The sequence below is a fragment of the Talpa occidentalis genome, unplaced genomic scaffold (assembly GCF_014898055.3).
Source record: "Talpa occidentalis isolate TD23 unplaced genomic scaffold, MPIMG_talOcc4v2.1 talOcc4.11, whole genome shotgun sequence".
Classification (NCBI taxonomy): domain Eukaryota; kingdom Metazoa; phylum Chordata; class Mammalia; order Eulipotyphla; family Talpidae; genus Talpa; species Talpa occidentalis.
In genome coordinates, this window is record NW_023601104.1 from 3,423,825 (window position 1) to 3,449,616 (window position 25,792).

The 25,792-nt window shown below is 52.4% G+C and overlaps 2 protein-coding genes across 3 annotated transcripts; one reads left to right on the plus strand and one right to left on the minus strand.

The window, feature by feature from the left end:
* The first annotated feature begins 3,552 nt into the window (after positions 1–3,552).
* On the plus strand, positions 3,553–10,740 carry LPCAT4 (lysophosphatidylcholine acyltransferase 4). Its single transcript, XM_037502138.2, is given in 15 exon segments — positions 3,553–3,592; positions 3,595–3,665; positions 4,891–5,033; positions 5,333–5,553; positions 5,925–6,037; positions 6,151–6,211; positions 6,494–6,552; positions 6,756–6,790; positions 7,309–7,363; positions 7,460–7,542; positions 7,780–7,905; positions 8,234–8,366; positions 9,546–9,644; positions 9,930–10,086; positions 10,363–10,740. Coding segments are annotated over 15 exon segments (1,551 nt in total). The 3' UTR covers positions 10,518–10,740.
* A 778-nt stretch (positions 10,741–11,518) lies between these two features.
* NUTM1 (NUT midline carcinoma family member 1) lies at positions 11,519–22,864 on the minus strand. Of its 2 annotated transcripts, XM_037502139.2 has the most exons (8): positions 22,579–22,864; positions 21,434–21,527; positions 18,657–19,365; positions 16,599–16,727; positions 15,244–15,383; positions 14,482–14,768; positions 14,113–14,229; positions 11,519–13,784 (listed from the first exon to the last, which is right to left on the minus strand). In XM_037502139.2, the coding sequence occupies exons 1-8, from the start codon at positions 22,663–22,665 to the stop codon at positions 11,775–11,777; spliced, it is 3,573 nt and encodes a 1,190-aa protein (XP_037358036.1). In that variant the 5' UTR covers positions 22,666–22,864; the 3' UTR covers positions 11,519–11,774. The 2 variants fall into 2 exon arrangements, with proteins under 2 accessions (XP_037358036.1, XP_037358037.1); XM_037502140.1 differs by lacking the exon at positions 22,579–22,864 and having other exon boundaries at positions 21,434–21,571.
* Positions 22,865–25,792: the final 2,928 nt, after the last annotated feature.

Below are 25,792 nucleotides of genomic sequence, written 5' to 3' on the forward strand. Positions count from 1 at the left end.
TGAATCATTTAAGACCCCAAGTAGATCTCTAAATTTATGTGGGAAAATTTGGGGGGTTGAACAATGGCTACAGCATTTCCTTTTGGGATGATGAATATGTTCTGGAAATAGGTAGCAGTGATGCTGGGACAATATTGCTAGTAGACTATACATTAAACACTTGGAAGTGGTTAAAATGATGAATTCTATGTGTCTGTCACCACAACTTTTTAAAAATCTGCTCCTAAAGTCAAATATGCTATATACATACTACTGCAAGGAGTAATTCCAAGGAGTCAAGAAATCTGTATAAACACTAAATATCATCTGCAAGCTGAATAAAGAACTCACATTCTCTCTCTTTATGTGTATACACATATATGTGTATATACACATACACTGAATATTTGTAATAGTAAACATGTTACAATATAGCAGATATATATAAAGAACTTCCTCTGAACACTCTATATCTTTGTTTAACTTTGGCTTACTCTTCCCTAGAGATAAGGACAACTGCAAATTATTTAGAATGCTGTAAGACTTTGCACCTTCTCCCTTTGTCTCCACCACCCCCTCTCACCAAATTTCAGCCATTCTCTTCCCAGCACCCTGACAACATGGGTGTGTTCATACAAACTTTGCCCTGTCTCTGATTCTTGTTTCTGATTTATTCTTTCCCAACTTCTTTACAAACTATTTACTCATCAAGACAAAATGCAAAGGCTCCTCTTTAGGAAAGTCTCTCTTGAAATGTCACTATCTAACTCAGTTGTTTGTTATGTTCTAAGAGCATTTGTTCATATCTACATTTTAGTATTGCTGATGTAATTGTGAGCATAAAGGACAACCTGAACAAGAGAAGAATTTAACTTCTACTCAGGAAGAATAAGTATTTCTCCACAATGAGGAAAACAGTGAAGTAACAACCTGGCAAGGAATAGCAAGAAGCAAGAACACAGCAAGAGACACAGAAGATGAATAATACAAATGATGGAAGAACAGAAAGCCACACCAGGCACACTCCCTAAGCATTTTCATCAGTTCCAGAGCGAATTAGAAATTAGTATCAAAATTTTCTCTGAAGGAGCCGCCTAGGGTTTAAGTCTCAGGGCTATCACTGCTGTGGCCTGAGTTGGATCCCTGGCCAGGGAGCTACCCACATGGTGCAGCAGATTTCTCCTGTCTTGCCCACTGCTTCCCTCAGCAGTGTATTTTAGCAGATCTGCCTGTTCTGCTTCCCACTCTGTCTCTGGTGAATCCTCTCACCCCCTGCATCTCTGGCCTAGACCCCTATTCTTATATGCATAAATAAACAAAACAAAATCTTTAAAAAATTTTTTTCTCTGTACTTACTTCATTGATAGTATGTGGTTATGTGTAATTTAATCACATAGCAATTTGCATCTAATTACTATTACTCTGTGGATCTGAGCTTCATACCTCCTCCTGGTATGATTATAGATAAATTGTGTTAAAATATTAAAGGCATAATAAAATATTAAAGGCATAAAATCAAGTTATGTGTAATGGGTAAAACAAATTATATTTAGTGGATTTTCTTAATTGAAAAAATTAAATTATAAAAATATTGAGACCACCTTGGAAAACAGAAAATGAACAGAAAGCTGTCCTCCCTTAAATAGTAGGTATAAAATAAACGTGTATCTAATTATCACTCTATATACCTTAAACGTAGGTTCTATGTGCATAATAGCATCATAAAGCTGAAAAACTTTCAAAAAATTTTATTGTAGGTACAAGTTCTGTGAAATCTCTAACAGTCTTAAAGAAAAAAATCCACAGTTTAGTCGAATATCTCTTCATTCTGCTGAGAATGCTGAATGCTGGCTTCTTAAGAATGAAGTTTATATATATTACACATATATAGGTTATACACACACACACACATATGAATACACACATATAGTTATGGGAACTGGGGGAAAGGAAAGGAGGTCGGGACAGAAGTAGAGTGACTTCTGGCTTTTGCCTGAACCATCTTTCAATAAAAGATTAATGGGGGCCTCCCTGGTGGCGCAAGGGGTTAAGCACTGCACTATGAAGCAATCTGCAGCCTCTTCAGCACAAGTTCGATCCCTGGCCATCCAGGGAGCTACCAACATGGCGCAGTAGACCTCTCCTGCCGTGCCCGCTGCTCCCCTCAGCAGTGTATTTCAGTCAGTCTGCCTGTTCTGCTCCCTGCTCTGTCTCTGGTGAATCCTCTCACCACCCCACATCTCTGGCCTGTACCCCAGCTCTTGTATGCATAAATAAATCTTTAAAAAATTAATGTTACCCAAAGCTCCAGCAGCTCATTGATTTGTCATTGTCCCCCTTACCTTAACAAAATGGTAATTGACAGGGGTGCAGAAGAGACAACTAAAAGTATTGATATATGAACTGAAGGTACCCACGGTTATCTTTTTTTAAAAAAAAGATGTATTTATGCATACAAGAACTGGGGTACAGGCCAGAGGTGCAGGAGGTGAGAGGGGTCCCCAGAGACAGAGTGGGGAGCAGAATAGGGGGATCTACTGAAATCCATTGCTGAGGGGAGCAGAGGGGAGTCAGGAGAGGTCTGCTGCGCCATGTGGGTATCTCCCTGGCCGGGGATCGACCTCATGCTGCAGTGGCCCTGGATAGCTCCATAGGTTGCATCTTAAGCCCTTGCGCACCAGGGAGGCCTCAGGGGACTATTTTTCCGAATGTTACTAACCGTGGATCTCAAAGTTCACCCAGTTCCCTGATCTCACCGTGGTCTGACAACGGGGGGGGGGGGGTGACCCACTTCTGCGTTTTCTAGACAGTTCGGAGGGAAGAGGTGACCTTGTCCTCCAACCCTCCGGAGACAGGAGAGGCAGGGCAGGGAGCACTGGGGGCTGCCTCTGCGGGCACCCCGGCTTTCCGGGCCCCCGGCTCTCCCGGGCAGGCGCCGCGGGGCTGTGGGGGCGCGTGGCCGCGTCCAGAGGCCGCCGGCGCCCCAGGACCCAGGGGTGCTCCCCCGGGCCCGACCCCGCGAGGGGGGCGCCCGGCGGCCGGCAGGGGGCGCGGCGCCCCAGTCCTCGCGCGGGGGCTTCGCGGGAGTGTGGCGGGTGGTCGGTCGGCAGAGAGGGGGGGCCGGGCCCGCGCGTCCTCGGGGAGACCCGGACCCGCCCCCCAGCCGCCGGCCTCGGCGCCCCCCGCGCCCTTCCCCCGGGCTGCGCCCCGGGGCCGCGAGGCCGGGCGGGGCGGATGGCGCTGGAGCCTCGGGCGGGCCGCCGCGAACCCAGCGCCCCGGGGGGGGGGTCCCCGAGAGGCGCCCGGGGAGGGGTCCCCGAGAGGCGCCCGGGGCGGCCCCGCACCCCGCCGCGGAACAATGGCCGGGCTGGGGGCGCCGTCGCGGGGGGGCGCCCGGCCGCAAGCCCCGCCCCCGGCTCCCTGACGACGCGGGCCGGGCGGCGCAGCCCGCGGGGTCCCCGCCCCTCGGCGCCCCGCACCGGGCGGGGCCGGGAGACGCCGCCGCGTCTGCAGCCGCAGCCTGCTCTGCGGAGCGGGCCCGGGCCGGAGCGGGGTGCCCTTCCGCCCGCCGCTATGAGCCGGGGAGGCCCGGGGGGCTGGGCCCCCCTCGACCCCACCCCGGGCCCCCGGCACCCCCGAACCCCTTCGTGCACGAGTTGCATCTCTCCCGCCTCCAGAGGGTGAAGGTCAGTGTGGGCGGGGGGCGTCGGGAAGACGCGGGGGGCTCGGGGAGGCCTTGGGGAGCCCGGGCAGAGCCGGGGATGGGGATCCCGAAAGAGGCGGGGGGCCGGTTGGCGGGGAAGGGTCTGGGGGTGCGCACGTGGGGGCGAGGGGGAGGCGACGCGTGCTGGGGAGGTCGCGGGTCCGGGCCGGGAGGTGCGCGAGAACTGGCTGGGGAGGATGGGGGCACGGGGAGCGGGCGGGGGAGCGGAATGCGGGGTGCAGCCTGCGGGGGCCGGCGCGCTGGGATGGAGCCGAGGGCTCGGGAAGCGGGGCGGGGGCCGGGGCGGGCTGCTGCGCGCTCGGGCCCCCGATGGGGAGGAAGCGGCTGCTGGGCCCGCGTCCCCGTGCCCTTCCCACACCCCCTGTTTCCATGCTCCCCGCCCCCTCCCCCGCCACTGCAGCACCTCCTGGTGGGGGGCAGGGAGCTGTGGAGGGGGTGCCCACAGGAAGCCCGGGGCTGCACCAGCCCGGGGAAACGCAGAGGGGGTGGGAGGGGGTGGCCGAGGTTTCCGCTGCTCTCACCCCGGAGAGGCCGGCTCCAGGGGCGCCGCCTGTTTACCTGCGCGCTCCCCAGAGCGGCCGCCGGCGCCCGGCTCCTGCTCCTGGCAACCCCTGCCCTGCCTGTGGAGCCCGCGCGTCCCCCGGGGCCGGGGAGGTGCCGCTGGGCAGAGCTAGAGACCGGCCCGGGCTGGAAAGTGGACCTCTCCGGGGTGTCCCGGGCTTCTGCCCCCGGGGCCGGCGCGCAGGGAGCTCTGCACCTGACTCCCCCGGGCAGCAGCTATTTGTGGACTAGGGTGTGGGGGAGGAGACGCCACCTCCAGCCTACCTGACATTCCGCACTGTGCTGGGCACTTCATGCCTTATCGTTAAATCCTCCGCACAGCTTTCCAAGGACTGGAGGCATTTGATGACATTCTTTTGCCTGGCGGGTGGGGGCAGCTGAAAGAGGAGGAGACTCCTGATCCTATTAGTTTTTTCTGCTCTTATTTCATTGGGATCTTCGTTCCTCCACCACCACCCACCTTGCACCCCCGCTGCATCCTGTGTGCCCACACAGCCTGGCTTCTGACCTGTGGGGAGAGCAGAGGAGGGTGGCTTTCTGCTCCTGAGTCCTCCTTTGTGGGCGAGAGGAAGCCATGGAAGGAGCATCCCCCAGGCCTGAGGTGGCTTCCCTCTCGCCCTCTGCAGTTCTGTCTCCTGGGGGCGCTCTTGGCCCCCATCCGAGTGCTGCTGGCCTTTATAGTCCTTTTCCTTCTCTGGCCTTTTGCCTGGCTGCAAGTCGCTGGTCTTACCGAGGAGCAGCTTCAGGAGCCAGTTACTGGGTGGAGGAAGTAAGTGGGGGAGTCAGCCCTCAGACCCTGTGTTGCACGTCTCCTCCCTGCTATTCCATCTCCTCCGTCTTTGGGGGGGAAGGGGTGTTTTTCTGAAGCACTCCCACCCAGGCTGGGTAGGTGAGATGAATCAGCCGGGCTCAGCCTGGTACCCAAGTGACGTCCCCTGTCATGTTCCAAAGTGGCCGGAGATCAACCCGTAGCGGAGCCCCGGCGGCCAAAGAGGGCACCCTGCCTAGGCTTGGGGGTGAGTGAGCCTCAGAATCGCTGCCTACATTGAGCCCAGCCTTGCTCTCCAGGACCGTGTGCCATAATGGGGTGCTGGGCCTCAGCCGCCTGCTCTTCTTCCTGCTCGGCTTCCTCCGCATTCGGGTCCGGGGCCAGCGGGCTTCTCGCCTTCAAGCCCCTGTCCTGGTTGCTGCCCCCCACTCAACTTTCTTTGACCCCATCGTTCTGCTGCCCTGTGACCTCCCCAAAGTTGTATCCCGAGCTGAGAACCTTTCCGTGCCTGTCATTGGAGGTGAGAATTTTAACAGGGTACATAAAAGGGGCGGGATGGCCACTCCAAGCCAAGAAAAAGCACCACTCTGGACAGAACCCGCCTGGAAGGGAGAGAGGGCAGTTTAGGGAGAAGTAAGAAAAGCGATATTGACTGATGTTGGGAAATAAAGTGCAGATCAACACCTTTGGTGAACCTGCCTCTTCGACAGGGCTAGGACTTAGAGCAGGTGGTGGGGGAAGGTCTGGTCAATTTCCTAACAAGGACAACTTGCCCAAAAAGGAGAGTCCCCAGGCAGCCATGACGGAGGGCATCTCCTCCTGACCCGGAGGCTGCAGAGGTTAATGCCCCCAAGTAGAACCAAGTGCCCCCTTTATCCTCTCCTGCCCCAGCCCTTCTTCGCTTCAACCAAGCCATCCTAGTATCCCGGCAAGACCCAGCTTCTCGGCGCAGAGTGGTGGAGGAGGTCAAAAGGCGGGCCACCTCGGGCGGCAAGTGGCCTCAGGTAGGTATGGGGCTTAAGGCTCGTTCCCTGCCTCAGGTGTGCTTCTGTGGCGACAGGCTGCGTTTTCTCCCTTCAGCCCCCCCTTATTCTGGCCCTTGGTCCTCCCACTGCAGGTCCTGTTTTTTCCTGAGGGCACCTGTTCCAACAAGAAGGCTTTGCTTAAATTCAAGCCAGGTGAGTAAAACTGTGGCGAGTGACAGGACTATAGGAAAAAGGAGCCCTAGATTTGGAGACGGGCTCTGGAGTAACCCAAGAAGAGGAGGCGTTAGCGGGAAGGGAGCTGGGAAACCTACCGGCTGACACAGAAAAGTTTCTGGAAGTCAGAAAAGCGTGAATGAGATGGAGCGAGGCCTTATTGGAGAACTGTCTTAGATCCCTGCTCTGCGGCCCTCCAGCTACACCTCCACACACTAACTTCTGCCTGGGGTGGGGTGGGGGGCCCGAAATGGGGTTTAGGAGCCTTCATCGCAGGAGTGCCTGTGCAGCCTGTCCTCATCCGCTACCCCAACAGTCTGGTGAGTCTTAGTTGGGGGGCGGCGGGGGGCAGAGTCTGACAGTCAGGAATCTACCCTAAATGGCAATCAGTGAAGTTAGTGCCCTAATGGGATGTGCATGTGGGGGTGGGGTGGGGCCCAAGGCTGGGTCTGAGCCCCAAAGCAAAGCATTCCAGAGGAAAAAAGGTAATTCTGTTCTTCCCCCACCTGTGCTTCTCCCCTAGGATACCACCAGCTGGGCGTGGAGAGGCCCTGGAGTGTGAGTTCTGGTGTTCCTGGGGTGAGGGTGGGGAGCAGGGTCCATCAGAGAATTGCTGACCCATCTTCCAGTCTCCAGACGAGGTGAACGGTCCGTCTTCATTCTCAGACCGAGAGAACTCTACAGAAAAGGGGTGTTCTTTTCACTCTGTTCTGTTCTGGTCTACCAGTCTAATCTGGAGGTGCTTTCAGTTAGCCCCCTAATCATTCCTGCTGGGATGAAAACTCTTAACTTACTTTCCTGTATTTGTAACTGATTTCTCTGGGTGTGTCGCTTCTAGAGACATCCTACACAGGGGTTTTTTTTTTAGGGCTCCTCCTCACTCCAGCACCTCTTCTGGCACATCCCTGCAGCTACTCTTTCCCTACCACCTATCTAGCGGTTGGCAGTTGTCTCCCAACTGTATTTACCCAGCTGCCAGTAGTGGCGGGAGTGGCTGGGACGGTTTGCATATCTATGGGCAGAGCTTTCCCACTTCCCCTCCGGGTGGGTGAGCATCTGAGGTTTCTCTCCCTTAGACTCAAAGTCCTCTGGCTCACAGCCTCTCAGCCCTGCAGCATCGTGGACGTGGAGGTACGATAGTTCGACTGTTCCTGACTCTTGTGGAGAAAAGGGTGGGAGTGGCCACCCCTACCTTTGAAGTGCCGATGAGAACTGTGTCTGTTTCAGTTCCTCCCTGTGTACCACCCCAGCCCTGAGGAAAGCAAGGACCCCACCCTCTATGCCAACAATGTCCAGAGAGTTATGGCACAGTGAGTGTCTGCCAAGTATTTCCTGGAGCAGGCATGCGGGGCAAAGGAACAAGGGCCGGTGGGGAGGAGGGCTCAGGTTTTGAGACAGAGGTGGGGAGTGGGGAGGGGGAAAGGCTGTTGGACAGCCAAGACTGGGGGGCAGCCAAGGGGCCTGATCTCCTCTCCTTAGCCAGCAGGCCAGAGTCACTCCTGAACCTAGAAGGCTCTTCTGCCTCCTTCCCCCTCTTCATCCTGTAGGGCCCTGGGCATTCCGGCCACTGAATGTGAGTTCGTGGGAAGCTTGCCTGTGATTGTGGTGGGCCGGCTGAAGGTGGCCTTTGAGCCGCAGCTCTGGGAACTGGGGAAGGTGCTTCGGAAGGCCGGGTAAGTGACCTTGAAAGTGAGGGAATGGGCAGAGTCAGGTACAGCGGAAGCAAGGGAACAGGGGGAAATGGGAAGGAGAAAGAAAAGTCTTGAAAAGTGGGAAAAGGGGAACTTGCTCGAAGACGATGGAGTAAGAGGAAGAAGGACAGAAGGGAAAGACAAGTAATAACCCGGCACAAAAAGCAGAAAGGGCTCTCCAGGGACTGAGAGTCAGAGCACATCTTAGAAAAACACCCGCTGGACCGGGGCTGGGGCCAACGTCCTGCTGGCTATAGTATGCCCAGAAAGAAACTGAGTCAGCTCTCTGCCTTCAATAATCCTGTTGTAGGTTGTCCCCTGGCTGTGTGGACTCCGGGGCAGAGCCGGGCCGGAGTCGGATGATCAGCCGGGAAGAGTTTGCCAAGCAGCTCCAGCTCTCTGACCCCCAGACAGTGGCTGGTGCCTTTAGCTACTTCCAGCAGGTATGGGAGCCGGGATGCGGAGGGCAGCACCCAGGGCATGCCCTCCGGATTGTCATGCTCGGGATTTGAGAATCGTATCCAGGTAGCCAATCAAATGCATTGGATGATTAATTTGGAGTCCGCACTGGATGTTTCCATAGCTACGGTTAGATGGCTATCTTCTGAGGTTCACTAAGGGTTAAGGGGTGTCTTTTTTACATAACACTTCTAGCACGTGGAAGAATAGGGTTTTAATTGCTGTGGGGACAAATAAGAGAAATAATCTATCTGCTTTGGAGACTGGCAAAGATGGGGGAGGCTCATAAGGCCTTGTGGGTACCGAGTGAGGGGTCTTCAGAGAAGACTCTCGAAGGTCAGGTAGTAGAGCACATACACAGGAGATGACATGGGCAGGTTAGACAGTTAAGAGTTTGAGACCCAAAGGCATTTGCAGTACTTGGGCAAATTTCTTTAAATATCTCATAGCTTCTCTGGGGGATTTTTGAACTTTCTCAAGAAACTTGGCAAACCATATATATTTCCTGGAACTTAACCAGGCTTTTGTGTTGAATTACAGTAATCCCAAAAGATTCTTAAAGTTCATGAACCAGCCACCAATAGTAGTCCCAAGGCTTTTTGATTTGAAATGCAGGCGGTGACTCTCAACATCCTCTGAAGGGGCAGAGAGTGACTGTGTGGGGTCACTCCTTGGATTGAGGCAGATAGCCCGAAAGGAGCCTCCCCACTTAGCCTGCAGCAGAACAAAACCAAAACTGCCCCATAGAGTTGGCACTGCAGACATCCTCCTTGGTTATGCCAGTGACCCCTCTCTTACCGTCTGTTGGACCAGTTTTTGCACAGAGGCTGTTGGTCGAGAACCAGTCTTTCCAGCTTGGGGGCCGGGAAGGTCCTCCGTGACATACCAGATAGTTGATGTCAAGTTCAGCGTCCCTGAGGGATTCCTTAACATCCCCAAGCGATCCCTTTTTAGGAGAGCTTTGTCACAGGTGACTTGGGGGTAAACCCATGATCCGAGAGAATGCTCAGGGATCCTGGAAAGTTTGGGGCTCACCGTTCGGAGGGAAACAGACACAGGGTCCTGCTGCCTGAGAAGCAGCTGGGAAGACGGCAGCACCAAAAGGCAGAGCAGGAAGGAGGGGCTGGTCCCCACATTACTTTGGTTTCTGTTTCACCCTCCAGGATGCCAAGGGTTTGGTGGATTTCCGAGATGTGGCCCTCGCATTAGCAGCTCTGGATAGGAGCAGGAGCCTGGAGGAGCTGACTCGCCTGGCCTTTGAGGTACCAGGGGTTGGAGAGTGAGCAGGTGCCTGTGCTTGCTGTTCCCAGAGGCCTGTGTGGTGTTCTGTGCCCAATAGCTTCTCAAGAATAGCTGCTCGGCATCCACCCCAGTATCACATTGTCTAGAACTACAGAGTGGCTCCGGTGTCTGCATGGAGACATAGCTGAGGGTAGCAGCTATGAAGCGGGGGGGAGGGGTCAGTGAGGGGCCTGTCTGGAAGAGCCGCTGGACAGTGTGGGACAGTGGCATGAGGAGCGCTTGACTTGCACCCCTTTCTCTCCAAGCTCTTTGCTGAGGAGCGAGCAGAGGGGCCCGGCCGCCTGCTGTACAGGGACGGCTTCAGCACTATCCTGCACCTGCTGCTGGGCTCGCCCCGCCCGGCCGCCGCCTCTCTGCATGCTGAGCTCTGCCAGGCAGGACCCCAGCAAGGCCTGTCCTTCTGTGAGTCACTGCCTCCTCGGCCCTTGGGCGGGCACTTTTGGGTACAGTCAGCGCCAGGACCTGAAAAGAGCACAGCAGGCGGGGGAGTAGGAGCCGGTGTGCTGGGGGTCAGAATGTCAGAGGACAGGCTGGAGAGCAGGAGGACGGGGACTTGGGGTTGAGAAGCGAAGCAGAGCACAGAGCGACAGGACACTCCAGTTCTGGGGAAAGAGCAGGGGTGCGCCGTCCTCTCACACGCGGGGCTCTCCCCCGCCCCATCCCTCTCTGCCCGTGCAGGTCAGTTCCAGGACTTCTCCCTCCACGACCCACTTCACGGGAAGCTCTTCAGCACCTACCTGCGCCCCTCTCAGATACCAAACGCCTCGTCCCCAGGCAGCCCCCCTGTTCTGGCCAACGGGACTGTGCAAGCGCCCAAGCAGAAGGGCGACTGAGCACCTCAGCCTCCCCCACTCGCGTCCGGCCTGCAGACTCAGGGCGGCGCCGGGGCCTCCCCTGGGCCCGAAGCCCATCTCCACTCCTGCTTGGTTTTTTGTTATAGTTGTTTGTTTTTTAAGTTGGTTTTCATTTTATGTTTGTTTGGTTTTTTTTGTAAGAAACTATTTTATATATAAATATAAATATATATCTATATCTATTTAAAAAAAAAAGTGCAGTATCATCACTTGGTATCATCAGCAGGGAAGGAAAGGAATTCGTGATTGCAGGGTGTCCGCTAGGAGACCCCAGCGACACCCAGGGTCAGCCCTCCTGGCCGGAGCTGGGCGCAGCAAGCCGCCTCACTTCTGGCGGGACAGGGCTCTTGCCTGCACAGAAATCAGGCGGCTCACATCCTCGCCTGCTCCATAGCCCATATACACACCTTTTAATAGGCTTCCTTGTGAGCCTCTTTTCAGCCTATTCCCTCTTGTTCTGTCCTCGTTAAGAGATTGAAAAATAGCTTAACTGCTATTCCATATTTAATAATCCTACTGGGATTGACCCACCCCCCGCCCCCAGTCGAGTGAGCAGAAGGCTGTGTCAGTCGAAACCACACAGGAGCGTTTTTCTGCAGTGGGATGAGTTAAGGACATTTAAGTTCCTTCTCTCTAGCCTCTTTTCAGGGAAGAAGAAAATAAGGACCCCTAAAGAAAGTGCTTTGTCTAGACAGAATTATGAAAAATTAATTAGCTATAGGAAATTAGGCATCTATCCCAGAGATCCGACTGGTAAATGAAAGGCCCTCGCTACCTATAGACCGAAAGATAATGATAGGTCGTGGAGAGAAGCCCTCCCAGCCCCAGGCCCAGGCTTTGGGTGAGGGGACGTCTCGGTGTTGGGGTTTATCAGGGAGCCGAGATGAGATGAGGCTGGAATGGCATCTGAGTCCATCAGATACGAAGCTATCCCCCGCCCTTGACAACCGCTTTCCCCATCTGGCCGCGCACATGTGTACAAAAAGGCACAGTGAAAGCATTTCCAACAACAAATCTTTATTTTCCCTCCCCACTCCTTCCAAAGGTGCTTGCCCCTCACCTCCCACACCAAGGGGATCACCTCCAGTCTGGCCAGTGTGACCTCCTGCCCCACCCTCGCAACTTGCAAAACCACCGAAAAAACAGCTGAGAACAAATCTTGGTGTAGTCGGGGTGAAACCTGCCCTGGGGCCTTCTGGTGGATGGGCAGCTGGGGCAAGACTGTCCCAGCGCTCCCTACTGGCTGCGGCGTCGTTTCTTCCTCTTGCCTGTGACAAAACTGTCACGCCGCCTTTTACGAGGCTGTGAGGGTCGACCCACTCCCAGAGTCAGGGGCTTCTCCCCGGAGACCCCAAATTCAACTCCTGGGTAGGGCCTCTTTTCAGCAGCAGATGCACCTTCAGCTAGGCCTCGCTTCCTAGACTTGGCAACGGGATATGGAGGTTGGCCAAGGCCTCTTGCCTCAGCAGAGAGGGAACGGGATGCTTTCTGGACACCCTGACCTGTTGAAGGCAGGCCTGAGGTGGGGCGAGGGCTGAGGGGAAAGCCCCTTGGAGACAGGCTAAGTTTAGAGGCCAAAAGGTAAGCAAAGTTGGAGAGTTCCTCATCCTCCTCTTCCTCCTTGCCCTTCGCTTTGGCCCCATCTGCTGAACTGCATGTTTCATTAACAGGAGAGGTCTCTCTCGGGACTAAGGCACCCCTGGCTCCCCATCTAGGGGAAGTGCTCCCAAGGCTATGGTGAGATGTCGGCTTGGGGGTCCCGTGTGCACAAGACTTTTGATTTCCTGATACGAGAGCAGGGTCTTTAGGCTTAGATGAACCTGTATCCTTGCCCTGTCTTTGGGGGTCATAAGAATTAAAACTAGATGGGCAGCTATCTTCACCTTCCCCTAGCTGGAGGTTCCGGGCATCTCTAACATCTGGTGTGTTGATGTGGTCTGTGCTTTCCAGTTGAGCGGGAACAGAATTATCTCCAATGCCCCCCTCTTGGCTGGCCTCAGGAAAAGCAGAGACATCCTGGGTCCCCAGGATGAAGATATTTCCCTGACATGCAGGCAGGAGGGTTTCTTTGGAAGCCCCCAGTGTGGAGGCATCAATTCTGCTCTCCCGCAATGGGGAGCAAACTTCAGCCCACAGATCACTGGGGTCTTCTGTGGTTTCGGGGCTCCGTTTGCTATCTTTAGGCCTCACAGCTGGGCTGTTGGCCCTCAGGGGTCCTGGCAAGCTGCAGTAGTTTCTCTTTTCTAGGGCTACTATGGCATCTGGGCCTTCACAGGGAACTGCACTAGTGACCCCATCTCCAGGCGTGGTGGTCTCTCCGGGACCCAGAGAAATGTTGCTTCTGGAACCCAATGCCTGGCAGCCTCCCTGGTGCTCAGCTACACACACCCTGTCATGGAAATTGTCTATGACCTCCTCGATCTGCAAGGGCAACTCCAAGCCTATGGCATCCATCTCACCTCTCAGCCAAAATCCTGGACTGAGAGAGGTTCCATCCCTGTCCTCAGCCTCAGCTGCTCCAGCAGAAGGGTTCTGATCATAAGTCTGAACTATGGGAGGACCTCTATCATCTCCCCACATGACCCCTGAAGAGCCTTCCTGAGGTGCCCCTGATGGCTCCTCCCCCTGTGGAAGCCCTTCAAGACCTCCCACCTGTTCCCTCTGCAACACCAGCACCTGTTTCTCTAGCCCCTGTCCTTGGAGAGGAGCCAGATCTGTGAGTCCAACATCCAGATGGGGAATTATCTCAAGTGGTGGGGGACCTTCCTGCCAGCAAAGGGACACAGACTTAGAGGTCCTCTCAGCCACCAGGGGGCGCTCATGGGACCCCGCACGGCCCAGTTGCTCATCCTGCTGTGGAGATGTCCGGTTGGTGACCTTCCCAGAGCCTCTCCTCACCATTCCTAAGGGCCCCCGAGTCCCCTGTGGAACTGCGAGTTCTAGCTGCAGGTCCCAGCTGCTGGGGGATGGCAGAGCATTCCCATCACTGCGCATCCCCCTCAGACCATCTAGGGCCCGCTCCTGCTCACCATGCACTTCTCTTGCCCGATTTCCTGGAGAAGCAGACTTTCCAAGGCGAACAGTGCCCCCGGCCCCCCGAGACCCAGGTGAGGGCCGAAGCCGCCCACCCCCATCTTCATCCTCATCAGAAACAGAAGGACTGGAGTCTGACTGGACTCCGCTGCAACTTGGAGGTGCCTCTGCATCCCCCTCCTCTTCCAAGGCCAGCAGCCGCTTCTGGACCAGCTAGAAGGAGAACAGAGGCCATCTATATACATGGTTGTGAGACGAGGTGGCTGAGTGGGTGGTGAGGAGGTGGTGCCTGAGCAGGGCAGAGGATGCAAGCAAGGGGCTTAAGTGATGGCATCAAAGACGGATCGGGCTTCTTCTGTTTCCTGGGCCTCATTCCCATACTTTGAGCCCTTACACTACCTTTTTCTGCATTTCCACAGTCGCTCGCCTACTTGTGCACCTAGAGCCCAATCCTGAAGTCGTTCATCATACCATCCAAGACAATATAGGGTTAGATAAAATCACACACTCTTATTCTGATTTCCCTCCCTCCCAGACTCACCTGGGCAAGACTGAGTCCTTCTTCTTGCTCCAGCTCCTCAATTAAGGCTAAGGGGTCCCTCTGTTGTTCTGGGGACAGCAGATCTGCCAGAAATCGAGGGTGAATGACAGCCTCCACCTGGGGAACAGAAGGAAAAGTGGTGTGAGTACTGGACAGGAGGTAACCTATGAGCAAGAGGCTCTACAGAAGAAGCCATGAACAGCCCTCACCCCCCACACACACTGTCCCCACTGCCAACTCTCCTCCTGACCATGTCCACCACCAGCTATATATCTACCTGTATAGCATTTCTCAGGACAGAAGAGCACCTAGTTCTTAAGTACCTCTGGAAGAGGTAGGAATTCCTAGCATCTACTAAAACCAGCCCACCTTGGAAACAAAGACCTCCTGAGAACACAGCTCATCGATGTAGCTCAGGAGATCTGGATCTGGATATATCCCTTCCTCCTCCTGCTGCCGTTCTTCCTCTTCCTGTCTTCCATCTGCCTCCCCAGGGGCCGAGTCAGTCCCTGCCAGCCCTTCCATGATGTCAGCATACTCTTTCACAGCTTCTGGTGGAATCTCCTTGGGCGCCTGGGCTGCTGGAGGCCTCTGGGTCTTGCGCTGACGCCTGCGTGGGGCCCGTGCCTTAGAGGCTGCCTTCTTGGGAATGTACACTAAGGGGCAAGAGGGAAAGGAGACACACAAGTGGCACACACCACGGGCTACATCTGAACTCTTCGTAAGGGGAGCAGTCTGGGTACTCTGAAATGGTTCTAGTCTGAACCAGGTCAGCCTGAAACTGCCAGGTGTGGGAAAAGATTGAGAAGCTGGAGGGTCTGAAAGAGGGAATCACTGCATGAGGGATCTTGAACCCCCTGAATATCTAAGAAGTCCCCTGATTCAGTGTCCATTTCTTAGGTTGTATGATGTGCCTTATTTACAGTCTTGGCGACAGAGTAGTTGGTTCATTTGACCAAGGTCAAAACCTACTTTGGGACAAGGAGAACTTGAGAACCCAGCCTCTTGTGTGTCCTGTCTGGAACTTCGAGAGCTTCTTCCCGGAAGAAGGTAGTGAGGGCAATGCCTTCCTAACCTGTGACTGGCCTCTGAGCCATTGGCCTAGGACTCCTGTTGGAACTGTAGGCTTACCTGGCTGCTGGCCAGGCTCAGCTGGTGAGGGCCCTGGAGGATCACGTTTCAGAGGGGCCGCAGGAGGCAGGCCCTGGGGCCTGTTCATCAACTGTGTGTTCTGAATCTGCATCTCCTCCTCCGCCTCAAACTCCATGAACCTGCAGAAGGTGAGGAAGGGCAGTGCTGAGGCCAGATCCATCTGGGACTCGGGCACCAGCGGGTGCCAAGCATAGCTAAGAATGGATGTGCCCTCACGTAGGCAAAACTGCATCTAAGTCAGTCACTGAAGAGGGAGCTGCTTACCGACAGTCAAACAACAGTTCTGGGGGCTTCTCACAAGGTCACCACTAGTCCCTTCATCCACGGCAGTCATTCAGAAAGCTTGTTGAGAAACGAACCATCTGCTACTTGTACGTTTCCACCCCTATTTCATCCAGGTATATGGCAGCAATTAATACAGACTTGTTCAATTCAATCAGTCATTTCTACCACATCCGCACAGGAAACCTCAAGCAGGTCTCTCCTCAAGGAAGGCCTCTACCCGGAGGACACCACAGAGAATGGCTGAGATCTTGAAACAGGGCAAGGGTGGCAGTTGCCACCAGGGGGCAGTGCTGCGACCCACCAGTCCTGAGGCCCTGGAAGGGTAAATCTAGGTTTGTGAGTCCAGGAGGTTTGGGGAGAGAAAATGGAAGCCAAGCTTGAATGAAAAAAATTTCCTCAGAGTTGTTATTTTCCCAGGAAGCAGAAGACGGCTGATCTGTTTTTGACGCCATTCCAAGAATTTTATCAAAATTTTTATGAATCAGCCTGGAGACAGACCACTCTGGGCATCTAGGACCCTGGCTTCCCCTGAGCAACCTCTTCTGGAGCCAGCCCCTGCCAGGGTGAGCAGGCTAAACAATTTCTGTGGGGGGAGGGGGGAGGGGCGCCTCCCTGGTGGTGCAGGGGTTAAAGACACCGTACGCAATCACCAGCCACTCTGGCATGAGTTCAATCCCCAGCCAGGGAGCTAACCCATGTGGCTCAGCAGACTTCTCCTGTCTCCCCCGCTGCTCCCCTCAGCAGTGTATTTCAGTCAGTCTGCCTGTTCTGTTCCCCACTCTGTCTCTGGTGAATCCTCTCAGCCCCCGCACCTCTGGCCTACACCTAGTTCTTGTATGCACAAATAAGTAAAAATAAATCTTAAAAAAAAAAAAAAAAAAAAAACCTATCTGTGCAACTATTTCCTGAGGAGGTCCCAAGGTCTGCACCAATAGCACTTCCACCCGGTGGAGGAAGTAGCAAGGCTCCCACACATAAGCCTTTCCTATCTGTCCCAGCCCTCTCAGTAATTCCGTGCCCTGGAATGAACAAGGGCTCGCCAGACTCACTTTTCTGCCATCTCATAAAAGATCATCCGGTCGAAGTTGCTGGTTCGCTCCCATTCCTGCACAGCCCTTGGCAGTCCCTCCTCCAGAGTCATGGTGGGCTTCAGCCGGGCCAGGGAACGAAGCACTGGACTAAAATTCACACTGGGTCAGTCACAGTCTACAAGTGTACCCCCCACTCACCTATCCTGACATCCACCTCCACCCACACCCCCTGACCCTCTTGGATCTAACATGCCCCTCAGTCCCTGTCACATTTCACTACTGATTGAACTTCCACACCCTCAACCTCCCATCCATTCATGTACGGTACTCTCTTTCCCACCAGCATACACAGTTCTCACACAAAATCAAACAATTCTCCCGACCTTTTGAAACCAACCACCCTCAATTCTCACAGTGCTGTCTTCAACTAAACATTGGAAAAAGAACACTCATGTTAGTAAATTAATGGGATTTAATGTAAAGAAAGCTTAACCCCACCCACCCAAGGTTTCTTGCATTTTAAAAAAAGGCACTTGCTAACTTAATGGAATGCCTAATTAAAGTTTGTGTGGTGTTATTTGTTGGCTTTAAATTTTTTTTTCTTTGCCTCTGAGATACCTCTCATGACAAATGTCAACTCTAGACCCAAGTTTTTTGTGATCCTGAGGAATTCAACAACCCAGCTGAAAGGGAACACTTCACTTTTGCCTACCTGACTTCCCAAGAGTCCTTCAAATTTTATTGTACCTAGAATCACCTGGTGAAGCTTGCTATAACTATAGATTCCCAAGACCCCAGGACCTGGCATTTTACCAGCTTCCCAGGTGAGTTGCAGAGCATCTGGTCTGCACTTTGGGGGGAGACCCTGCCCACAGCCCAAGTGGGGAAAGCAGTAGGACCTTGCAGCCTCAAAAGTTGGCATTTCATCCTGCCAGACTCCGCAAGAGAACTCAGGGCTGCAAGGGAGCAGGGAGTTATGATGGTGAGCTGCACCCCGGGCTTTGGGGGAGGTTTTTGATTTATTCACGCCAAAGTCACAGGTATCAGCCACTGGAGGAACACCATTTTTTTGAAGTCCAGTGAAAGACTGCATGTGAATCATAGTGCTTTACACAAAATGTGAGAGGTACAGTCCAGTTGAGAGAGGCTTTGGGTCTGTGTGGGGAGAAAAAATTAGCCCAGAAGGTTATTGACTCTGCTTTACAAACACAACACACAGCCTGTGACCCCAGGCTCCTCAGCTAAACATCCATTTATATTCTTAGGCATAACATCATTTTGGCCTTTTCTGAGTTCCTTTCCTCTTCTAGATTATCTTTTTATAATTATAATAATGATGATGATGATGATCACCATCATAGAAACTACCACTTAATAAGCCATTTTCTGTGCCAGGCAGTTTACTAAACACTTCACATACATTAACTCATTTCATCTTCTCAGCATCCTCAGAAGTACGTATAATTATCCCCTTTACGGTTGAGAAAATCAAGGCAAAGATATGAAATGTCAAGCCCAGGATCACAAACCTAGTGAAGGGTGTAGAGCCGTGGACCTCGACCCCTAAGCACCTCCCTATTTCAACCTGAATAAGGCCCCACCGTCTTCCTCTCCCACAGGAATGGGTCAAGGCCCAGGACACCTCATGCTGGCCGGTGTGGACAGCTCCACTCCCCAACAGAAGGTAGTAAAAAAAAATGGGGAGACACTGGCACTTGGTGGCAGAGACTTAAGTCCAATCATTGCTCTTGCTTTGTGACAGAAAACCTCTCTGAGCTTCAACCTTCTGTCTGTAAATGTTGCTTACCCAAAAAAACGCTTGCCTGAACTCAGGGTTGTGAGGATTTATTGAGAAGACATCTGAAAGCTTGCTGTAAACTGGGAGGTCAGGTGAAGGCTTATCATCATCCTCATCATTATTTACCTTCCTCATCCTGCTTTTAGTTCTTATAATATCACCATTACTTTCAGGGCCTGCTCTCAAGTATTCCTAAATAGTCTAACTGCTTTTAAAAGTTCTCCTCAAAGTCCTCCTTATTTAAAAGCCCCAGATAACTGATCAGTCTCCACACTTACATAAGAAAGCAGGAAAGGGCTTCTGCATCAGGACTTTGAGACAAGTGCCTCCGGGCCAAAGCTTTGTAGCGCTGCCAACGACGGAAGTTCTCATAAACACCCTTGGAGGTATAGGAGAGGTCACCCAGGGAGGGCTTGGGTTGGGTGGCCTCAGGACCTCCTTCCCCGGTTGTTCCAGGTGGCCCTGGCCAAGCTTTTTCCGGGGACACAGTGGGAGCCAGTTGGGCAGCTGGAGGTGGAGCCTGAGGAGGAAAGCCTAGGAGGCCCTCCTGGCTCACCCCAACAGCCTTAGTGGATAGAAGAGTCTTCACATTAGAGGCTGTCACAAGTCGAGGGGTAGGACCCTGAGGGACCCCGCAGGGAGCGCCTGAGGCAATCCAGTTGAGGGTGGTCTGAGTAAGGATAAAGTTCTGAGCTTGAGAGGATTCAGTTGGCCCCCCTTCCGTCTTGACTTTGATAATGACCTTGCCAGCATCAGCCCCACTGGGGCCTGTACCCCCATCCCCTGTCACCAACAATGGGTTGGGGAAAGCAGAGAGCACCAGAGGGTTGCCAGGAGAGAATGTTGAAGGCATGGGGGGCTGCGGAGGCGGCTCCCAGGGTGATGGGTCTGGCAGGCCTGGAGCAGGTGGGGGTAAGGGAAGCGCCGTGAAAGAAGGTAGGGCAGTGCCAGGTTTCATGGTCATATCCGGTCCAGGCAACGGAGATGCTGTTGAGACAAAGAAAAAGCAGGAATGGAGTAGGAGAAAGGAGATCAGATATTAGTCATTAGTCCCTAGAGAGTGTGAACACTGATTCTCAACAGGTAAGAGAGGGGATACAGAGCAGGCACGAGCGTGGTCTGCAAATATAACCCCGAGTGATTTTGATGGCCTTACTCCTAGTTAAGAATTACTTCCCTGTGGGGGGCCTCCCTGGTGGCACAAGGGGTTAAGACGCAACCTATGAAGCTGTCCGCAGCCTCTGCGGCATGAGTTCAATCCCTGGCCTGCAGGGAGCTACCCACATGGCGCACAGACCTCTCCTGTCTCACCCGCTGCTCCCCTCCTCAGTGTACTTCGGTCAATCTGCCTGTTCTGTTCCCCGCGCTCTGTGTCTGGTGAATTCTTTCACCCCTCCACACCTTTGGCCTGTACCCCGGTTCTTATATGCATAAATAAATAAATCTTAAAAAAAAAAAAGAATTACTGCCCTGGGACTCTTGATTCATACCCCATAACGAATCCCATCCAGCACGCAGGTACATCTCTTCTTCCTACCTATCCCAGCACATCCACACCACCCTCTCTCTAGCTGCCCTGTTACTGCCCCTGGAGGGCAGGTAGGTGTGCATTAGATGTTTGGTTCCCAGGAGTTGTGTGCTAGAACAATTCAGAAGCGACTAGACAAGTGTCAGGGTGTGGGCAAGGAGAGGGCGGTGTGGGGAGGGGGTGGATTCCAGATCTATAAGCAGTTGCTAGACAAGTTAAACTCAGGTACTGCAGACTGTCTGTAATTCTTTTTTTTTTTTTAAGATTTATTTATTATTTATACATGCACTGGGTACAGTCAGAAGCGCGGGAGGGTGAGAGAATTCACCAGAGCCAGAGCGGGGAGCAGAGCAGGCAGAAGGACCGAAGTACACTGCTGAGGGGAGCAGCGGGCGGCAGGAGGGGTCTGCATGCCATGCGGGACCCTCCTCTGGTGGCTGGGGAGCAGCCGGGGATCCAACCAGCGCTGCAGATTCTGCGGGCAGCTTCGCAACCCAGCGCTCAACAGCTGCACCCCAGGGAGGCCCCCCCTTTTTTTTTCCTTAAAGATTCATTTATTTATTTATACAAGCACTGGATACAGTCAAAGCACGGGAGGGTGAGAGGATTCACCAGAGCCAGAGCGGGGAGCAGAACAGGCAGGCTGACGAAATACACTGCTGAGGGCAGCAGCGGGCGTGGCAGGAGAGGTCTGCGCGCCATGTGGGACCCTCGCCAGGCGGCTGGGGATTGAACCGGCGCTGCAGAGGCTGCGGGCAGCTTCGTAACCCAGTGCTCAACCGCTGCGCCACCGGGGAGGCCCCCAGTTCTGTTCTTGAAGAGAAAATTCTAGAGTGGGCCTCCCTGCCGGCGCAAGGGGTTAAGATGCAACCTGTGAAGCTATTCGCAGCCACTGCAGCACAAGTTCGGTCCCCGGCCAGCCAGGGAGCAGCCCACGTGGCGCAGCAGACCTCTCCTGTCTCACCTGCTGCTCCCCTCAGCAGTGTATTTCAGTTAATCCGCCTGTTCCGTTCCCGACTCTCTCTGGTGAATCCTCTAACCTCCACACCTCTGGCCTGTACCCCAGTTCTTGTATGCATAAATAAATAAATCTTTTTTTTTTTAAAAAAGAAAATTCTAGAGCAGACTCCATCTGCCTGAAGAATACACAAGAACTCGGGCCTTCCTCTTGAACCCTCTTTGTGCCACTTGTACCACACCCCAACATTTTACTGTCCCCTCCAACAGAAATACACATTGAAGGGGTCCCTACCCCAGAGATGCAAGTTGCCATCCCTTCTCTGTATCCAGAATTTTCCTCCAAGGTGCCCTGACCTGCCTCCTCTTCCTTGACCAATCTCCAGGCTTACTGGCACAATCCCTAGCCTCTGACAAGTGTGATGCCTACGGTGGTGTCTAGTGTTCTCACATCTCTCTTGCTCTGCCAGAAGAGCTTGTTCCCAGGTAAAGTATCAAAGTTGAATCTTCAAGGATGAGAGTAGGTGACAGGGACACCCCACCTCCCCACCCACCCACTTATAGACTTACCTCCCTCTGAAGCCATCCTGTTAGGTTTGGGCACTAATCGTGGCTGTCTGGAAGCCTCCAGAATGAAAGTCAGATCCAGGAACCAGAGAGTAACCTGGCTCCAAGAGATACACAAGGATCCAAGGAAGGGAAGGTAAAGATCAGATCAAAACAGAACTAGAATCTAGGACTCAAGGCATTCTGCCGTGGGGGAGGGGAAAGTTAGGTGGGAGTGGAGAAAAGTGTTACAAAGGGTTCTATAAGCGGGGAATAACCAGGAATTCTCTCCAAACTGCAGTATGGCAACACAATTGTTGATTGCTGCATACCTCTTTAGGGCAACCTGTAAATTCCTTCTCAGATTCCCAACATTATAATTTCACATCTTGGTTCCCTATAAAATTCTTCACCGTTTCAATACCTTTCACTCCCTCCCAGTCTGCAACTGACTTTCTATTAATAGCAGGTTGTGGTAAATCCTTGACTTAACTCAATGTTGGCTGCAAGATATAGCTCTGAACCAAATTCAGAGCACAGTCTGTGTATTTAAGGATCAAGGGAACCAAATGTTTGAAATTAGGATTGTTTCAGAGGGTATTTGATCGCTATGTGCATATCACTTCCTTGGAAAGCTGTCTGCAATCCCTCAAGAGCCCATTCCCAGTAGCCCTGCAGTTCATAGAAGATTCAGTCTAAAATTGCATGACCAAAAGTCCTACTGTTTGTTACATTACTTTGTTTTAAATTTTGGTTAAATCATTTTAAATTTTTTAATGAATAATATATTAGCAGGGTTCAAAAGTCAAACTGTGCAAAATGGAATAAGCAGCAATTCTTCCTCCTACTCCTTTCCTCTGGAGCCTAGTTCTGTAGCCCAGAGGAAGCACATATTATGCTTCTTATGAATCTCTGCAGAGATATTTTATTCAATTATAAATAAGTACAAACGATATTAAAAAAAAACTTTCAGGTTTTTCTGGTTATAAAGTGAATATATGTTCTAACGCTTTTGCATTATAAGTAGTGCTGCGACCACCATCTTTGTAAAGGTATCTGGGCTCCAATTCTCATTTCTTTAAACCAGCCTTAGAAGGAGAATTTCTACGTTCTTTTAAAATTCGAAATCCCTTTAGGAGGTTTATCTTATGCTATTATTAGCTACTCACCATGTAAGAAAGAGCGCTGAATTTGTAGTAAAGAGACCTGAGTTTGAATCTTGGTTCGACCACTAAGTCACACTTCACCAGTTTCATGAAATAACCTCACGCCCTCTGCTCTGTACAGAGCAGCGAATACCCGTCATGCACTCTTTACCGCCAATACTTTAAAATAGGGCGTGGGGAACCGCATGTTTTAAAGAGGGGGGTAAAGAAAATCTTACTTCTTTCCCACGATATATGGGGCCGAATCTTGCAGCCCTCGTTTGCCCAGCGGCTAGAAAACGACGACTTTGGAAATGGGTGTTCACCTTGCGATAAAGAAAGGATTCTATACACCAATGTTCAGCCTCGCCTCTCCCTACCCCCCCTTAAGCCTAGCAGTGTCTGGCACACAGTGGGCGCACCCCACGAGTCTGAGGACGCCTGCAAAGTTGCAACTGGCCTGCAAAGTTGCAACTGGGCGCCTGTGCCTGCAATGTTGCAAGCAGGTTGCAACCAGGCCCGGTCCTGCTCTACTGCCCCCTCTACCGGCCAGTTGAAAAAGTGTCTACAGTGGACTACATTTCCCGGCGTGCCTTGAGGCAGAAGCGGGCCGGCTATACCGGAAGGAAACTGACAAGCACGCGGGGCTGGCGGGCCGGGCTGCGGAGGGAGCTGAGCGCGGGGTTGTGGCTTCTGGCTTCTGGCTTCAGTCTGGTCATGTTTCTCCAGTATTACCTCAACGAGCAGGGAGAGCGGGTCTATACGCTGAAGGTGAGAAGAGGAAACAGGTTGTAAGCGGGCTTGGGGGGGCGGTTGAGACACCCCCTGGTTGACGGCTGGGTGGGGGGACCAGACCCCTGGAGTGGTGGGAGCCGGCTGCCCCCACCCCGTGCCAGCCTCAGTCTCCCTGGTGTCGCTAGTGACTGGGCGGTCCCTCCATTCTTTTTTTTTTTTTTTTTTAAGATTTATTTATTAATGCATACAAGACTGGGGTACAGGCCAGAGATGTGGTGGGGGGGTGGTGGTGAGAGGATCCAACAGAGACAGAGTGGGGAGCAGAACCGGCAGACTGACTGAAACACACTGCTGAGGGGAGCAGCGGGCGAGACAGGAGAGGTCTGCCTCGCCGTGTGGGTTGCTCCCTGGTGGACTGAGGATCGAACTCGTGCTGTAGAGGCTTCGGATTGCTTCATAGTGCGGTGCTTAACCCCTTGCGCCATCAGGGAGGCCCAGTCTCTCCACTCTTGCTGAGATGATGTCCTCTCTGTCTCTCTTCCTTGAGCAGAAACTTGACCCCATGGGACAACAGACCTGCTCAGCCCATCCTGCTCGGTTCTCCCCAGATGATAAATATTCTCGACACCGAATCACCATCAAGAAACGCTTCAAGGTCCTCATGACCCAGCAACCGCTCCCTGTCCTCTGAGGGTCCCTTAAATGACATATCACTTATGCCGCCTGTTACCCCTCAGAGACCTTCTATAACCAGAAAGAGCCTGAAGCTTTTCACCCTTACTTTCTGAAATCCTGTTTCATCGTCGCCTTTGATCATACTTTTGAGGCAATGATGGTAGCATCCCCTGTGAAGGGAACAAGTTCGAATCTCTGTTTCATATTTTGGATCACTGCCAGGTTATTAAAATGATTTGAAAGAGCTCTTTTTTTTTTTTTTTTTAAATTTTTATTTATTTATTTATACAAGCACTGGGTACAGTCAGAAGCGCGGGAGGGTGAGAGAATTCGCCAGAGCGGGGAGCAGAGCAGGCAGAAGGACCGAGGTACACTGCTGAGGGGAGCAGCAGGCGCCATGTGGGACCCTCCTCCGGAGGCCGGGAGCAGCTGGGGATCGAACCGGCGCTGCAGAGGCTATGGGCAGCTTTGCAACCCAGCGCTCAACCGCTTAGCCACCGGGGAGGCCCAGAAAGAGCTCTTTTTTAACGATTTATTTATGTATACAAGAGCTGGGGTACAGGCCAGAGATGCAGGGGGTGAGAGGATCCACCAGCAACAGACTGGGGAACAGAACAGGCAGACTGACTGAAATACACTGCTGAGGGGAGCAGCGGGCGCTCCAGGAGAGGTCTTCTGCGCCATGTGGGTTGCTCCCTGGCTGGGGATCGAATTGGTGCTGTAGAGGCTGAGGATTGCTTCATAGTTCGGTGCTTAACCCCTTGTGCCACCAGAGAGGCCCGAAAGAGCTCTATTTTGTGTTTAAATACAAAAACAGTGAAGAATATGAGCAAGAAGAATACCCCAGGGTATAAGACCACTAGGAAGAAAAACAAGCCATCACTCTGGCACTAGTGCTGTGCTGGTAGGAGGAGGAGGGTGTTGCAAAAAGTGGAGAAAGGCTCTCCCACATCAGTCAGCACTCCCTGAAAATACCCCTGTTGTAACCTAAGTAATCCTGGCCTCTTGAAATGATATTTTGACTCAAAATGGAAGAATTGCTTGAAAAGTACTAACAGCCATATGCAGGGGGAAGGCAGTGAGTTGAAATCAGAAGACTAGGATTCATCCCTTTTGTATTAGTCAAGGAAGGCCACCTAACCTGGTTAGTCCTATTTTTCTCAGCATTTCTAAGTTCTGTTGCAACTGTAAAATCGATAGGGTTTTGTGGTGGATCTTAATATATCTACAAGGTTAGTCCAACCATTGTGAATAGGAATGCCTTTATGAATGTTTATTGCCCCTCTGGAAATATTCCCAGGCTTTTAGTTCTTTCCATCAAGGAGTTATCTTCTTATATACACCTAACTTTATATTCTCTCTGGCAGCTAACTAACTGCTATGTGGAACTCCGCTTGGATCTTATAGAAAATGAGATATGAGAAATTCAAGCAGTGATTTTGTCTTTCCAAGCTATGGTTGGGGGTTAATTAAAAAAAAATTGTTGGAGATTTCTTAGTACTTGAGATTAGAGGGAGGAAGCAAAACATTATGTAAAGATATTCTAGAAATGCTAGCTTCTTTTTCTCCTTGTCAAGTTAATTAACTCATTTTCCCATCTTCTCATTGATAGTGCATTTGAATACTGATTGTTTAAGGCCACTGATTTAAAAATTGAGTTGTGGTGATTATATTCCAATTATGTAACCTTTTTTTTCTACTGCATCAAGATTCTAGACTCTACAAGTACATTTAATTTAAATCACTTGCAGATTTGATTTGTCAAGATTGGTCCTTGGAAAGAGGTAAATATGTCTTGTATTCTGATGTCTGACCATCCCAGCAGAAA

Excerpts from the sequence above, each read along its gene's own strand:
- NUTM1 (XM_037502139.2), bottom strand. The coding sequence starts at position 22,665 with ATGAAACTGGTGAAGTGTGACTTAGTGGTCGAACCAAGATTCAAACTC. Across the intron at positions 19,366-21,433 it reads CAGGATGGCTTCAGAGGGAG|CATCTCCGTTGCCTGGACCG; the intron begins GTAAGTCTATAA and ends TTGTCTCAACAG. Across the intron at positions 14,230-14,481 it reads AGGAGGTCTTTGTTTCCAAG|GTGGAGGCTGTCATTCACCC; the intron begins GTGGGCTGGTTT and ends TCTGTTCCCCAG.